The 17,937-nt window shown below is 40.5% G+C and overlaps 1 protein-coding gene across 4 annotated transcripts in view; it reads left to right on the top strand.

Moving 5' to 3' along the window:
* The window catches only part of ARHGAP4 (Rho GTPase activating protein 4), a 278,640-nt gene that overhangs the window by 173,954 nt on the left and 86,749 nt on the right, over positions 1-17,937 (top strand). For 3 of the 4 annotated variants that reach the window (XM_077479015.1, XM_077479012.1, XM_077479013.1), the window contains exons 9-12: positions 1,972-2,166; positions 4,088-4,172; positions 6,774-6,801; positions 16,080-16,182. In XM_077479015.1, the coding sequence (XP_077335141.1) occupies positions 1,972-2,166; positions 4,088-4,172; positions 6,774-6,801; positions 16,080-16,182 (411 nt within the window). The remainder of the gene's footprint in view (positions 1-1,971; positions 2,167-4,087; positions 4,173-6,773; positions 6,802-16,079; positions 16,183-17,937) is intronic. The other variant, XM_077479014.1, reaches the window with a different exon arrangement.

Here is a 17,937-nt window from a genome sequence, read left to right as displayed (position 1 = left end):
GCAGTTTAAGTAGATCGAACAGCATTATTACTATTATGCAATATACATATTTTTGCCAAAATTCTAGGACCTCATCTCCATCCCTTACCACTTCTTCTGGCTACTAGTGTACACAGAGATCAGGGACATATGACCGTCACGGGAATGGCAGATCTGTTTTTGACTTTGGGGTAGACTTGATCAGTTTTGTCTACCCCAGGTCAGGTAAAATTAATAACATTGATTATCTCATTACAATGGCATCTGAAATTCGGTGGTATATATTAGGCAGCAAGATCATGTTGTCCCTGTTGTCCCATGCTGTTGTATTGAAAGCAGAAAAAATGGGCAAGAGTTGATATTTGAGTGACTGTGACCAGATATCAAATTGTAATGGCTAGATGACTGGGTCAGAGCAACTCCAAAACGGCAGCTCTTGTGGGATGTTCTCAGTCTGCAGTGGTCAGGATCTACCAAAAGTGGCCCAAGGAAGAAAACCTGGAAACTGTTTCCAGATTGCCCACGAGAAACAACATACCTGTAGGTTGTTCACTACTTCTGGGTCTGGGGCATGTATATGTGCGCCACCCACGTCCCGCTGTGATTGGCTCCCGCTGTGTCCAATCAGCAGGTCCAACGGCCACGATGGCCGTTGGCACCCGCCAATCATTCCACATAGAGGCAGTACGAATAGAGGCAGTACGACAGTCTGCCCAAGTAAACAAGGCAGACCCCTGTTCTGCCAGAGAGATCTTATGAACTTCCAGTGATTTCCTCCAGTGTCAGCATCCCCCCCCCCCCCCCCCCCACACACAGTTAAAGCACTCTTTACCCTTTGATCGCCCCTGATGTTAACCCCTGCCAGTGTCGTTTATACAGTTACAGTACAGTTATGTAGTACTGATCATTGTATTAGTGTCATTAGTCCTCAAAAATTTTCACTTGGTATCCAATTTGTCCGTCGCAATTTCGCAGTTCACTGATCGCCACCATTACTAGTAAAAAATAGTCCAAAAATCTATTCCATAGTTTGTAGACATGATAACTTTTGCGCAAATCAATCAATATATGCTTGTTGTGATTTTTTTTTTAAATAAAAAAATATGTAGCAGAATACATATAGACCTTAACAGATAAATTAGATTTTTTTACATTTTTTTTTATTGGATATTTTTATAGCAGAAATTAAGAAATATATATATATATCGGTCTTTTTTTGTTTTTAGCGCAAAAAATAAAAACAGCAAAGGTGATTAAATACCACCAAAAGAAAGCTCTTTTTGTGGGGAAAAAAAGAATATGAATTTTTTTTGGGTACAGCTTGCCTGCGCAGCTGTCAGTTAAAGCAACACAGTGCCTTATTGCAAAAAATGGGCTGGTCATTAAGGGAGTAAAAGCTTCAGGGGCTGAAGTGGCTAATGCACATGAGGAGTGAAGGCTGGTCCAGGTAGTCCAATCCTGTAGGAAACCTACTGGAGCTCGAATTGCTAAAAAAGTTAATACTGCTTCTGATAGATGTCAGAACACACAGAGCATTGCAGTTTGTTGTTGCTACAATGGGCACATGAGCATCAGAACTGGATCACAGAGTAATGGAAGAAGGTGACCTGGTCTGATAAATCACATTATCTTTTACATCATATGCATGGCTTGCTTGAGAAAGAGATGGTACCAGGATACTCTATAGGAAGTCTGATCCATGGAGGTCCCACTTTGCAACTTACAGGCCTTAAAGAATGGCTTGGTGCCATCTACGGATGGCTTGGTGCCAGTCTTGTCAGAGACCACAATGTACCTTTAGAGATCTAGTGAAGTCCATGCCGCAATGGGTCAGGCCTGTTTTGGTGGCAAATGGGGGACCTACTCAATATTAGGTGACTGGTGATAAAGTTATGGTTGATCAGTATATGTCCCATATTCCATTTTGGCATGTACAAGTGAATTCAAATTTATATCTGTATTTTATTTTTTTCCTAACATTTCTCCTTGAAGGTGAATAAGACTCTTAAAGCTACTCTGCAGTCTCTGCTAGACCTTATCGGATCCGATGACTATGACCTATCAGATGCGTTCCAGTCCAGCCAGTCTACAGAATCTCTTAAATCCACTGGATCAGACACCAGCAGTAAGACAAGCACAGCTAAGAGAAGAGCCAACCAGCAGGACACCGAGACCTTCTATGTTTCAGTGAGAACAAAATGGGTTGGATGATATTGGATGATGCTGGGCTTGTTGTGTGTTATGTGTGCAGGATTGCCAATGCATCCCTTTAATGACTGACACACATGAGTTACACATGTTCCGTGGCTGGTTGTAGGCATTCAAAGTTCTGATCAAGGCTTTTCATAGCTCCAGACAAAAATGGAAATCTCATCTTACTATGAAATGAAAAAGCCACCATCTGTAGCATTATCTTGCTCTATATTTTTGTTCTGTGGGCTTTGTAGATTTTTTGAAGGGTTGATAAATCCCTAAAACGCAGGTGATAGCTCTCACCCTTCCATCCATTGACACATGTAAAATTTATTGGCTGAAAAGAAACTTCCAGTCTTGCAGAGACTCATTTTGCAATCATAAAGCATGCTGATCAGAGCTGGACTACCTATAAGGTAACCTAGACATTTATATTTATAAGGTGCAGTGACAACATGTGAGAAGTAAATAAAAAGATAAAAAAAGTGTTAATGTGTGCACAGTGGCTAGGCCTTGACGCCTGATAACAAACATTGCTCCAGTCTAGGCCGTAAAGGAGATGTGAAGAAAAAAACAAGGGGTGTTGTGGCCATGTGCTCGTTCTCGCAATAGGGTCCCAAACCCATAGTGATACTAAGAGCACCCCTGGGCCACCACTTCCATGGGGCACTAACACCGCAGGCCTCCCCAAACCTTGGCCAGACAACCAGGAGGCATCGGGTCCCTTGGAAACACAATAGGTAAATAGGTCAAATTCCTTCCCACAGGACAGATCCCTCAGGACCCCCCATCATACCAACACCTGGGCTTGTAACAAAAGATGCTATATTTAAGATGGATGAAGATGGGGAATGACCAATGAGACTGACCTACCTCTTGCATTTACCCATCTGAATAAGTGAGAGCTGCTATAAAGGCACTTGAATTCTCTCCTGTAGCATCTGTGGACAGGAGGGTCTTGAATGCTTGCCTCACTGTCCACCTTTCACCTAATATAGGTTGATTTCCAGGATGGAACTGTCATCCTGGCAGTAGCGCCAATATCCCATGTTGGCAATGCAAGGAGTAAGCTCCTCCTATAGCGTGTGGTTATTAAATACATTATGCAAAGGAGCACGGGAACTGAATTTTAGTCAAGATTTTTAGGTACTGCAACATTTTACAGTTTGACCATTTAGCATTTTGACGGAGTCAGCTTTAACCTATACATTTTTATGAATTAGATATTTCAGAGATGTCAGTCGTTAAATGGATGACCTGCCTGTCTTGTGTAAATGCTACAAGGACAGGTGGAAAGGCCTGTGGATGGGACTAGTGAGCAGATCTGTGGATGGGACCAGTGAGCAGATCTGTGGATGGGACCAGTGAGCAGATCTGTGGATGGGACCAGTGAGCAGATCTGTGGATGGGACCAGTGAGCAGATCTGTGGATGGGACCAGTGAGCAGATCTGTGGATGGGACCAGTGAGCAGATCTGTGGATGGGACCAGTGAGCAGATCTGTGGATGGGACAGGTGGATGGATATGGGGATGGGACAGGTGGATGGATATGGGGATGGGACAGGTGGATGGATATGGGGATGGGACAGGGTGGCCGGATTTGTGGATGGGGCAAGGTGGCCGGATTTTTGGATGGGGCAAGGTGGGCGGATCTGTGGATGGGGCAAGGTGGGCAGATCTGTGGATGGGGCAAGGTGGGGATGGGGCAAGGTGGGCGGATCTGTGGATGGGGCAAGGTGGGCGGATTTGTGGATAGGATAGATGGGCAAAGCACAGGTGGTGGACCTTTATGCAAAGACTGTGTACCAACAGTTACAGGGGCATAATTAACCCAAATGGGCTGTTTTGTGTGTGACATTTTTTTAACACATTGTGAGTATGTAGCTAATATTTTCTTTCTTTTTGTGTGCTTTAGAAGCTACAAAAGTATGTGGCCGGGAGAAGCACCATTTGCAAATTACAGGCAAAGCGTGACACACTTAAAGAGGCCATAGCCAAAGGTAAGGAAGAGATGAAGACTAATTTGTGATCTCCACAATCACCATTTTCCCCACCAGTATAATAGCTTAAAGTGTATTTACACTTTTGCTGTCAAATTTGAGAAAACTACACTGTAAGTCTGTTATGTGTTACCACGCAGCGTACCTTAAAATAATTTATATCTATATATGTTTGTGTGTGTATATTGTGGTATTAGGAAGATTATACTCACGTGGTAAGTGCTTTTCTTTTTGCACCAGTCAAAACTGCACTTAAGGGCATGGCAGCCCACTCTTATTAAATAAGTTTACCTAGACATTAGTTGCCCACGCAGGGGTTCTTCCACATTAATATTAACAGTCAAAAGAAAATCGCAAGCCACCTATATCCCTTGTTGGAAACACCACTGCTCTTCCTTCCAGTCCCTCTGACTAGCTCTGCTTGTTCCCTTAGCTCTCTTAGCTTTTAGTTGCAGTGCCCTGCTGCCTTTAAATAGGGGTTCTCCTGACCCCCTGATAGGAGAGCTCCTGGCTGGGGCACCTCTGACCCCTGGGTGAGACCACCTGTCTCCCATACTGGGAGCTCTAAGCTATCCTCAGGCTTGAGTATATAACGACTCTGCACACCCGTATATTCAGACAGGCTGCAGGCACCTGGTAGAATCTGGACAAGGGATTGAAAATTCTGATCCAGAACTACAGAATCCAGAGAAAGCTAAAAATGCATCTTTCTCTGCTCAGAAATTACCCTAAACTGTTAGTGAAAATCCTGTGTCTTATTTTCCCCCAATTTCACAGTGATTTGTTCTGCCACAATATATATTATATAATGTATATATCAATTGTACAGTATCGTGGGTTATAGACTGGTTCCTACAGGTGATTGGACACTGGCAAAGCTTTGAATGACATGCCCCCTGGGACCGTTCCCCTATCACTTTACCCCACTCCGTGAGTCCTAAGGTTATGGATCTCTTCTCTCTTACAGAGAAATCACTCTTATCTTAGCTAGTTTATTATTTTAATTCACATTCTTCAATCAACTCTTTACTGTCTTCTAATACAACAATAGAAGCAGAACATTGGGATTGGTGCAACCTCAGTAAAACTAAGTTTCCCCTTATTAAAATACAATGGAGAAGCAGAGCGCCTAGATCTTTAGCTCTTTGCTAGGACTGTCATTGCTCAAATCTAGTTTAAAACTGACCATGAGATTTACCATCACAGTACACACAGTGTTAATTATGGTAGACATTAAAGTGGTTGTAAACTCAAATGCCCACAATTAATTTATCCCCCATGCTTTTGCTCTTTTACCACTGCAGTGTGTGTGTTTTTTTTTTATAATGGTAAATACCTTTTTCTGTGCTCTGTTTTGCGGTCACGTGTCCTCCCTCTGCTTTTCATCCTGATCTAAGGCCTGATTTACACCTATGCATTTTAAGTGCTTTTTTCATTTGCAAATTTGCACTACAGTCCATTTAACATGGTTTCCTATGGAACACGTTCTGTAGTACAAATCTGCAAAATGCAAAACCACTAAAAATGCATAGGTGTGAATCTGGTCTAAGGGAGCCAAGTGGGAGGGGCTGAGTTTCCCTTCTGACATCTGTAAGATATGTCAGAAGGGGAATCTGTGCTCTCTGACCTTGTGTCCACACAGTGTTTATTGGTGCTGTGCCGGTCACATCTAAAAAAATAAAAACATGTATGCATCATAAAAAATAGAGGAAGTACAACTGGGGGTATCAATAGTGGAGAAGGATCTGGGTGTTCTGGAATATTATAAGCTTAACATGCAATGCCAAGATGTGGTTTCTAAAGCAAACAAAATAATTTCTTGCATTAAGGGAGGTATGGACTCCAGAGATGGAAATAATTTTACCCCTGTACATATCATTAGTGAGATACAGTTCAGTTTTGGGCACCAGTTCTCAATAAGGATATCTGGGAACTGGAGAAAGTGCAGAGAAGGGCAACCAAACTGATAAGAGGCATGGAGGAGCTATGAGGAAAGATTGAAGGAACTGAATGTATTCTCTCTTGAGAAGAGGAGATTAAGGGGGGATATGATCAACATGTACAAATACATAAGTGATCCATATAGAGAACTTGGTGTAGAGTTATTCACTTTCAGGTCATTACAGAGGTCAAGGGGACTCTCTTTATGTCTGGGGAAATGAGATTTAGCCTCCACATATGGAAAGACTTCTTCACAGTAAGAGCTGTGAAAATGTGGAATAGATTCCCTCAAGAACTAGTTCTGGCCAGTTCAATAGATGTTTAGGTACATGTTTTAAAAAAGGCCTGGATTCTTTCCTAAATGCACAAAATATACCTGGATATTCATAATTATAGGTAATACCACCAGGGGCAGTTTAACCAGGAAATATCTGATTGTCTTCAGGTGATCCAGAAGGAATTTTTCCCCTGCTGGAGCAAATTGGGTCATGCTTCAAAGGTTTTATTCTGGATCAATTGTGGGTGTAGGATTATGTTTATAGAGTTTTTCTAATTATGCAACTATGTAATTAAAACTTAAATTATGTAATTACACAACTGAAACTTTTGGATCTTGAAATGCTTTTAAAAATTCTCACATTTTCCATTTTTCCTCCACAGCAGCTGAATCGCACAGTAAAATCTCTGGGTACGTATACTGTCAGTGACTGGAATGAAGGGTGGGGCAATTGATGTCACCATATGTAACCAATATTCATTACCACCGCAAGAATTCTGCATGGCAGGGTTGCAACTTTTTGGGAGAGATTTTCTAAAACTGGCGTGCGCAGAATCTGGTGCAGCTGTGCAAAGTTGCCTCAGCTTCTAACTTTGGCTTGTTCAGTTAAGACAATAAAATCTGGAAGCTCATTGGTTTCAATGCAGAACTGCCCCAGATTTTACACACCAGCTTTAGTAAATCCCTTTGTGCCTTAAAGTGAATCCAAAGTCATATGTTTATTTATAGCTTTGGATAGAGTAGGGGAGTTCTAAAACCTCTGTCAGGTTTTTATTGTGCAAAAGCATTTCCAAGAGGCACTGGCCCCTTTGTTCAATAAAACAGAGAAAACATAATTATCAAATGAGCTCACTGGCTCTGGTGAGGCTGCTGACATAAAGCAAGGTGGTAGGTACCCAGAATGAGATTCAAAATATAACAAACCCAACCCAAATGGAAAAACGTCCAAGTCGCTTTAATAATTAATCAAGACCATTTGCTTTATTATATTAACAATTGGATTCACAGTATGTAGGTATATCATATACACCTATCAGCCATACCATTATGACCACTGACAGGTAAAGTGAATACCATTGATTATATCATTACAAGGTCAGTTGAAAGTGGTTGGGATATATCAGGCAGCAAGCAAATATGTTGACCCTTATGTGGGGTACAAACCTCTCCAAACAAAAATTTTGGAAGGAAAAAAAACTCCAAAATTGTTATTGTACGTGAACAGAACTAACAGCGTTTGTGTCTACTGTTTTTGTACAGTTTTCATACAAGCGGATATAAAAGACTCATGATCAGAAATATTACACAACAAAAACAAACCCTTTGTCATTTGAGAATTTTCGTACAATTGGTTCCATCCTTGGTTTCGACCTGCTGTGAAAGATGGATGAAAACCAGGTGATAGTTTGTCTGATTTTCTTATAGCTTGTACTGTGCTTTAAGCTGATGTGTTTAAAGCAGAAAAATGGGCAAGCTTAAGGTTTTAGGCAATTTTGACAATGACCAACTTATGATGGCTAGTTGATTGGGTCCGAGCAACTCAAAAACTGCAGCTCTTCTGGAATGTTCCTGGTCTGCAGTGGTCAGGATCTACAAGAAGTGATCCAAAGAAGGAAAATCGCCAAACTGGCGAAAGAGCCATGGGCAGCCAAGGCTCAATGATGCATGGGGGAGGGGAGGCTGATTTGTGTAGTCTGATCCAGTAGAAGAGCTACTGTAGCTCAAATTGCTAAAATAAAGTTTAATTCTGGTTCTGATAAATATCAGAACACACAGTGCATCACAGTTTGTTGTGTAAATGGCTTGAGGAACACAACAACAAGTTTCAGGTGCTGACTTGGCCTTCAAATTCTCCAGATGTCAATCCAATCAAGCATCTGTGGGATGTGCTGAAAAAACAAGTCCAATATGTGGAAGCTCCACCTCACAACTTACAGGACTTAAAGGATCTGTTACTGACAGCTTGGTGCCAGATACCACAGCATATCTTTGGAGGCCTAGTGGTGTCCATGCCTTGATGGGTTATGGTGAGGGGTCATAATATTATGGCTGATTGATGTATGTTTATGGGTATATACCCTTTTTAGGTTTATTTTCTAGCCCTGATGAAGGGCGGAATGTAATAGTCACCAAAATGCAATGCCTGTTTTATGTAGTCATATAATGAATAGTTTCTAGGCGTTTATTAATATCTAAAAACCTGCTAGGTACTATTACCATCTCTATGGGTGCCAACCAGTACTGAAAGTGAGGTAAAATCCAAAGGTTGAGTTGTCACCAGAACAGGAATAGAGGGGGAAATCTTCCAGTGGGACCACTTGCTACGGAGACAACTGTCTACAGCTTTTCTTAATTTGAAGAGATCTCCTCTTACTTCCCGTTGTGTCTCCGGGAAAGGAAGTGAAGGTCATTCTCCCTAATGGGACAAAGACTGTAACAAAAAACTGGCAGGGGTTTTCTGCATTCGTATTCTATCCAAAACTAAAAAAATGGGGCTTTGATCATTAGTAGTTCCAAAAAGAATAAAATAATACCTGACCATAGCAACATATTCAGATGTATTCAGTAAAACAGTGCACGGAGCAACCAATCAGTATCCACCTTGCTTTGATCTGGCTTTACTAAAGTGAATTTTTATTGTTTGCTAAAGGCTATTTTCCTTTTTTCCCTCATGCTTTGTTTCTTGCACTGTTTATGGTCTATGACCGGATGTCATTGGTTAGATTTTTCAATATGTATTTATGTAAACACAATAATATATACAAGCTTTTGACAAATACTTATTGTTAACAGGCCAAGCAGCTGACTTCTGACTAGTCATGCTAAATGAACTGGATGCTCTTGTTAAAGGATCGGTCCATCCAAAAGTGACTTATTAGTTTTAGGTGGATGCTGTGGGTGGGTATAAAAAACACTCATGAGCTTCTTTATGGTGCTTATAGACTTTAGAGGACAGTTTAATATCTAGAAAATATTTGATTAATAGGAGATATAGATTAAACATACATGTTTGGGTTGCCCAGGTATATATGTTTAGAAATATGGAGTTATAGGAAGACTGCAAAATCACAGCCTTGCACATTCACAAGCATATTTTATCTTTTTCCCCTTGAGATGTGCTGATGCTTATAGACATGACATTGTTACCATCTCCTGCCAAAATTGGCACATGGCCTCTGCACATGAGTGGCCAGCTTTATTACCACCTTGCTGCAGCTAGGTCGTCTCACTTTTAGCCTTTAGGTTTTACCAAGAATGCAATCAGTGGGGTTTAGACTTCCATTTTGGACTTTGTGGTGGTTAGATTTGGGTGCAGAGCATCCCCAAAGTCTTCTAGACAGAAGAAGAATAAGGGGAATATAAGTCACTTGCACCTACCCATTACTGATAAATATATTTTGGGTGGACTGAAACTTTAAAAAGTCTTGGCTTAAAAATGTTCTTAAATCCAGATTCCTGTGCCCGAAAAATTATTACACTGTATAGTCTCCTCTCCGGTGACCCATGTCTCCTACATTTGATCTATTCTTGGAATGCACTTTTCAGCATTTGACACTTCCAGGAATTTTTGGATGCCCTCACCATACTTCGTGGTTCCTCCTTTCAACTCCTACACCACTGCTGTGATGTAGAGTTTGAAGGCAGAGAGGAAAACAAGCATCTGACTTTCCCGAAAGTGTATTTTGGAGGCAGCATCCCTGGAAGGAATGAAGCAAAAGTAGGAGATACAAGCCAATGGAGAGGTGGGTTTCATTTTTCTTCTATTGCGGAAACCTGGATTTAGGACTTTTTTGAGACTTGGTAGGGTCAATTAGAAAGACATTAGTACTCTCAAATATTAGAGACTGAAATTGAATATAGCTAGGAAAACCAGTGTTACCCAGAGTATCCAGCTTCTTAAAACCCAAATATTTCACCTCTATATCTAACTATTACTGGGCTTCTGCTATCTGAGTACTGGGTACAGTACTTGGCAAAAGTTTTAAGCAGGTTTGAAGACATGCTGTAAACTAAGAATGCTTTCAAAATAGATATTTTAAATGTATTTTTTTTTAATCGATAAAAAATAAAGAAAGTGAGTTAACAGAAGAAAAATATAAATCAAATCAATATTTGGTGTGACTACGATTTGCCTTCAAACCAGCATCAATTCTTAGCCCTTGTACACACGGTTGGGGATTCCGTTGGAATGTTTCCTATTGGAGTGTTTTGTCGGGTATATTCCCACTGTGTGTGGTCTGCATCGGACTGTTTCCGTCGGAATATGCGACGGACCAACTTTTCCAACTTGCCGGAAATATTTTCCGACAAAATGCTCCGATCGGACATACTCCGATCATGTGTAGAGAATTCCGATCTGACAAAGTGCCACGCATGCTCAGATCAAATTCCTACACCAAAGCTATTGGCTACTAGCGTGAACGTAATTCCCGTCGTAACGAAATAACGTAATCACGTTGGATTTTCCGACAACTTTGTCCGACCGTGTGTATGCAACAGTTTCGGACAAAATCCGACGGATTTGGTTGTCGGAATCTCCGACCGTGTGTACAAGGGCTTACACTTGCACACTTTATACACTTGCACAAAGTCAGAGATTTTGCAGGATTAGAGTCAGGTGTATGATTAACCAGTTATACCAAGCACATGCGAATGATCATCAATTTCATATGTAGATTGAAACACAGTCATTAACTAAAATAGAAACATCTGTGTTGGAGGCTTAAAACTAGGTGAGAAACAGCAAAACTCTGCTACTAAGGTGAAGTCATACACCATGGCAAGACTGAGCACAGCAACAAGACACAAGGTAGTTATACTGCATGAACAAGGTCTCTCCCAGGCACAGATTTCAAGATGTGCTCTTAGCTTTTTGAAGAAGCACAAAGGAACGAGTAACGTTGAGGGCAAGGAAACTTAATGCAGCAGATGAGACTCCTCATGCTTACTTCTCTTCCACATCGGAAGATGTACAGCAGTGCCATCAGCACAGAAATGGTGGAAACCATTTGGACCCAGGTACACCCATCTACTGTTCAGAGAAGTCTGGCCAGAAGTAGTCTTTATGGAAGAACTGCGGCCACAAATCCATCCCTTCAACATTGAAACAAGCGACTCAACTATGCAGGAAAACGGGAGCGTTGAATACTTTATTGATTGGTCCCAAATGTATTATGCAGCAGGTCAATGACCCCAAACATACAGGCAATGTCATTAAGAACAATCTTCAATGTAAAGAAAATCAAGGAGTCCTGGAAGTGATGGTTTGGTCCCCAGAGCCCAAATCTCAATGTCCTTGACTCTTTATAGGATTACATGAGGAGACAGAAGGATTTGAGGTAGCCTACATCCATAGAAGATCCGTGGTTAGTTCTCCAAGATGTTTGGGACAACCTGCCGAGTTCCTTCAAAAACTGTGTGTAAGTGTACCTAGAAGAATTGATGCTGTTTTGAAGGCAAAGGATGGTCATGCCCTTTGATTTGGATTTTTTTTCTGTTCATTTACTTTCCATTTTGAAAAAAAAAAAAAAAACGATTAACACTTATTTCTGAAAGCATCTTAAGCATATTTCTGTAGCACCTTAATTGGCAACATTTTTCACACTTGCCTAAACATTTTGGACAGTAGTGTAGATTAAAGTTCTCAACAGTGGTGAGTGTGAACTTTTTTGTTCCTGTGTTACTTACAGTACCCAATAAGTAACCAATCAGATTTTAGTGAAAGATGAATAATATGGATTACTGCCAGTTCCTTTTGATTAAGCCCAATAGTACTGCCAAATTCAGAAAACACTGTTAATAAAATCATAATGCAAAATGTTTTTGATAAAAATGTCACACGTTGAATTTTTTTGAGGCAGTTCAGCATTACTGAACCATATAACATTTTTTAAGTATAGAAAAAATCTAATTAAAAAAAAACAAAAGTTAAATGGTTAGTATTGGGTTTATTTAAAGTGCAAATTGCAGATTTAATTTTTTTTTTTATTTAAAGTTAAACTCCATGTTGAAAGGTAAATACACAAACAAGATATAAGAGAGCTGTTTTATCTACCAATGGATTTGTGTTTCTGCCCGTTTAGTCCTGAGATTTATGACTCTGCCACACATAGCCCTGAGACCTGATTTTCCTCTGCTGTAGTTTAGTATCACCTACAGGTCTTGTCCCTCCCCAGCCTATGACTGAACAGTGAAAGAAGAAGCAGCTAACTGATGGGCTAATCTCCCAGTCACTCTTCTCCGTCCTCCTATCAGCACATTTCTTGTTACTCATTGTTTTGCTTTTCTCATTCCCAAACTGAGCTCTGCTGTACAGGGATTGCTAGAGAAAGATAACAAGTCAAATTCAAATGTTTACACATTTTGTTTAAAAAAAAAAGACGCATTAAAAAATACACAGCTGTATAATTGGTGTATTTTAAATCTGCTTGGAGTTCAACTTTAACCTATTTTCTTACAGTAGGCAGACTTTGACTACGATGAGGGAAAAAAAGTATTTGATCCCCTGCTGATTTTGTACGTTTGCCCACTGACAAAGAAATGATCAGTCTTAATTTTACTGATAAGTTTATTTTAACAGTGAGAGACAGAATAACAAAAATATCCAGAAAAATGCATTTCAAAAAAGTTATAAATTGATTTGCATTTTAATGAGTGAAAATATTATTTTTTGACCCCTTCGCAAAACATGTACTTGGTGGCAAAACCCTTGTTGGCAATCACAGAGGTCAGACATGTCTTGTAGTTGGCCACCAGGTTTGCACACATCAGGAGGGATTTTGACCCACTCCTCTATGCAGATCCTCTCCAAGCCATTAATGTTGCGAGGCTGACGTTTGGTAACTCAAGCTCCCTTCACATATATTCTATGGGATTAAGGTCTGGGGACTGGCTAGGCCTCTCCAGGACCTTAATGTGCTTCTTCTTGAGGCACTCCTTTGTTGCCTTGGCCATGTGTTTTGGGTCATTGCCATGTTGGAATACACATCCACGACCCATTTTCAATATACTGACTGATGTAAGGAAGTTCTCACCCAAGATTTGATGGTACATGGCCCTGTCCATCATACCCTTTGATGCGTTGAAGGTGTCCTGTCCCCTTAGCAGAAAAACCTCCCCAAAGCATAATGTTTCCACCTCCATGTTTGACGTTGGGGATGGTGTTCTTGGGGGTCATAGGCAGCATTCTTCCTCCTCCAATCATGACGAGTTGAGTTGATGTCAAAGAGCTAAATTTTGGTCTCATCTGACCAAAATACTTTCACCCAGTTCTCCTCCGAATCATTCAGATGTTCATTAGCAAACTTCAGATGGGCCTGTACATATGCTTTCTTGAGCAGGGGAACCTTGTGTGCCCTGCAGGATTTCAGTCCTTCACGGTGTAGTGTTACCAATTGTTTTCTTGGTGACTACGATCCCAGCTGCCTTGAGATCATTAACAAGATTCTCCTGTGTAGTTCTTGGCTGATTCCTCACTTTTCTCATGATCATTGAAACTCCACGATGTGAGATGTTGCATGGAGCCCCAGACCGAGGAAGATTGATGGTTATTTTGTGTTTCTTCCATTTGCGAAAAATTGCACCAACTGTTGTCACCCTCTCACCAAGCTGCTTGGTGGTGATCTTGTAGTCCATTACAGCCTTGTGTAGGTCTACAATCCAGTCTCTGACATCCTTGGACAGCTCTTTGGTCTTGGCCATGGGGGAAGAGATTGGAATCTGATTGTTTGCTTTTGTGGACAGGTGTCTTTATATACAGGTAATAAGATGAGATGAGGAGCACTCTTTAAGACCCCTTTCACACTGGGGCGTTTTTCAGGCGTTTTTCATGCGCTTTAGCGTTAAAAAAAGCGCCTGAAAGAAGCTGCAACTGCAATCCCAATGTAAAAGCCCGAGTGCTTTCACACCAAGATCCCTTTCACACTGGGGCGTTTTTCAGGCGCTTTAGCGTTAAAAAAAGCGCCTGAAAGAAGCTGCAACTGCAATCCCAATGTAAAAGCCCGAGTGCTTTCACACTAAGGCGCTGCGCTGGCAGAGCGTCAAAAAAAGTCCTGCAAGCAGCTTCTTTGCAGCGCTTTTGGAGCAGTGAATACAACGCTCCTAAAATGCCCCTTCCCATTGAAATCAATGGGAAGTGCTTGTAAAACGCCACGAAAAACACCTGAAAAACGCTACTGGCAGCAGCGTTTTGTGGGCACTTTTAACCCTTTATTTGGCCACTAGCAGGGGTTAAAAGCGCCCCATTAACGCTCGAAAAACGCTGGTAAAGCGCTGCTAGTTTAAGCGGCGCTTTACGAGCGTTTTTCGGGCGCTGACATTTCACATTGGGACTGCAGATGAGGCTTCTTTCAAGCGCTTTACAGGTGCTTTTTTTAACGCTGAAGCGCTTGAAAAACGCCTGAAAAACGCCCCAGTGTGAAAGGGGTCTAAGGGAATGCTTCAATCTCCGCTCGTTACCTGTATAGTAGACACCTGGGAGTCAAAAATCTTGCTGTTTGATAGGAAATCAAATACTTATTTCACTCATTAACCACTAGAAGACCAGCTGCTGCAGTTATACTCCCCTGGGCAAATCGTCGTAGCTGTAAGTTGACAGCTTTAAGACTGCTAGGGGGCATGCGCGCCACACTGACAGAGTCGATGCATGTGCTCGGCAGCTGCAATATCCACCGGGGCACTCGCTCCTGAGAGAGTCAGACGGGAGATCTGTCAATGTAAACAGACAGATCTCTGTTCTGTCAGGAGAGAGGAGACCGAGCTGTTGTTCATATTAAGTATGAACAACGATCAGTCTCCTTTCCCAGGCAGTCCCATCCCCCCACAGTAAGAATCACTCCCTAAGACACACATTTAACCCCTTAATCACCTCCTAGTGTTAACCTCTTCCCTACCAATGACATTTATACAGTAATCAACTGCTATTTTTAGCTCTAATCGCTGTATAAATGTCAATGGTCAACCGTAGAAGTACCGCTAAAAATCGCAGATCGCCGCCAATACTAGTAAAAATTTGTAATAAAAATGCCATAAATATGTCCCCTATTTTGTAGATGCTATATCATTTTTGCGCAAACCAATCAATAAAACACGCTTATTGCGATTTTTTTTTTCTAATTATATGTAGAAGAATACATATTATGTTTATTTTATTTTTTGGGGGAGAATATTTATTATAGCAAAAAGTAAAAAATAGTGCCTTTTTTAAAAAATTGTCGCTATTTTTTTCTTTATAGCGCAAAAAATAAAAACGCAGAGTTGATCAAATACCACCAAAAGAAAGCTTTATTTGTGGGGAAAAAAAGAAATCAATTTTGTTTGGGTACATCATCGCACGACTGCGTAATTGTCAGTTAAAGCGACGCAGTGCCATATCGCAAAAAATGCCCTGGTCATTAAGGGGGCAAATCCTTTTGGGGCTTAAGTGGTTAAAATCAATTTATAATTTTTTTGAAATGCGTTTTTCTGGATAATTTTCTTTCTTTGTCGGTGGGCAAATGTACAAAATCGGCAGGGGATCAAAAACTTTTTCCCCCTCACTGTAGTTATTTTGGACTACTGCACATGATATTAGCCAGGATATGCATTTCCCTGTAATATATCCATAAATATTGGTGTATTTGATGCTTATTCTATGTATTTTTAGCAAGCTTTGTGTATGGGTGAATTGTATGTCACACGGTTGCTTTCAGGCTGCAGTCCAATACCAGTAAATCACAGAGGGCGAAAAGGCAGCGACCGTCATCCCAATATAACTACAAACTGTTTAACGGGGATTTGGAGGAGTTTGTGAAGGTACCCCCCGCGTGTGCTGCCCATATTCTTTGCTTTCTGATTCAGCTTGTGTTATATTTGGGGTAACCACTGCCGTGTCGCTCTTCCCAGAAGCCTTTGCTGCATAGCTCTCTATCTGTCAATGCAAACCTCTGCCACTTCAGTGCCGAATGATCTGATAATCTGAGCTTCTCTATACTGTATGTCTCCACAAATGCTTGAATAACCTCAATATCTCACATGCCGTTCATAGGCCTTTCTGATGCTATTTGTAGGATCTTCTTTTTTGTATCTCTTTCATTGTTTTACCTTTAAGTATATCTTAGTTTGCTATTTTTTTTCATGAAAATTTTTGAAATAATAACCAACAATAATAATAATAATATAATATAGAATAATTGCTAAAAAGGCTATTGCCATAGGTGAAGGATTATGTATATGGGATTGTATGTTTTTTTTTTGTTTGTTTTTTTGTTTTTTTTAACTGGATGGACTATCTTTTTTCAACCTGACTAACTATGTAACTAATAATAACCTTTTCATTATTGTTATAATTATTTTCATTTATAATTTTATTATTTTCGATTTTGGGGTTGATTTACAACTGGTTCACACCACAAAAACGCACTCCAGATCTGTTTCAGATGCATTTCTGCATGCGCATTTTTAACCACTTTAAGACCTGGCCTCTTTTTCAGACTCTGTGTTTACAAGTTAAAAACTGTTTTTTTTGCTCCAAAATTACTTAGAACCCTCAAACATTATACATTTTTTTTCTAACACCCTAGAGAATAAAATGGTGGTTGCTGCAATAACTTTCTGCCACAGTAGTCTTACAAGCGCACTTTAAAAAAACATACAATTTTTGAATTAAAAAATAAGGCAACAGTAAAGTTAGCCCAATTTTTCATATTAAAATTGAAAGATAATGTTACTCTGAGTAAATTGATGCCAAACATGTCACGCTTCAAAATTGCGCCTGCTCGTGAAATGGTGACAAACTTTTATCCTTAAAAATCTCCATGGGCGACATTTAAAAAATTCTACCGGTTGCATGTTTTGCATTACAGAGGAGATCTAGGGCTAGAATTATTGCTCTCGCTCTACCGATCGGGGCAATACCTCGCATGTATGGTTTGAACACCGTTTTCATATGCATTTTCTTCTGCACGCAAGCTCAGCGGGATGGGGCACGTTTAAAAAAAAAAAAGTTTTTCTTATTTATTTTACCTTTTATTTTATATTTTTACACTGTTTAAAAAAAAAAATAATTGTGTCACTTTTATTCCTATTACAAGGAATGTAAACATCCCTTGTAATAGAAAAAAAACATGACAGCACCGCTTAAATATGAGATCTGGGGTCAAAAAGTCCTCAGATCTCATATTTGGACTTAAATGCAAAAAAAAAAAAAAATTGTCATTTTGAAAATAACAAAAAAATGTGCCTTTAAGAAGTATGGGCGGAAGTCACTTTTGACGTCGCTTCCGCCCTGCTATGGTATGGAGACGGGTGGGCCATCTTCCCCTCACTCATCTCCATACCGGGAGAACAGACGCGATTGCCTCCTCCGCTGCCGACATCTCCAGTAAGAGGCGGAGGCGATAAAAGTGATCTTGCGGCGAATCCGCTTCAGAGACCACTTTTATCTTGTAGCCGGCCGAATACGGGGATACCAAGGTTATGCCGTAACGATAATATCCGTCCCCAAAGTAGGGACGTACATCGGCATGTGGCGGTCGGCAAGTGGTTAATGCGTTTTGATGCATTTCCAGA

This window comes from Lithobates pipiens, unplaced genomic scaffold (genome assembly GCF_037356315.1).
Source record: "Lithobates pipiens isolate NorthernLeopardFrog02 unplaced genomic scaffold, aLitPip1_a1.2 Scaffold_1, whole genome shotgun sequence".
NCBI lineage: Eukaryota > Metazoa > Chordata > Amphibia > Anura > Ranidae > Lithobates > Lithobates pipiens.
This window is presented reverse-complemented; position numbering and strand designations above follow the sequence as displayed.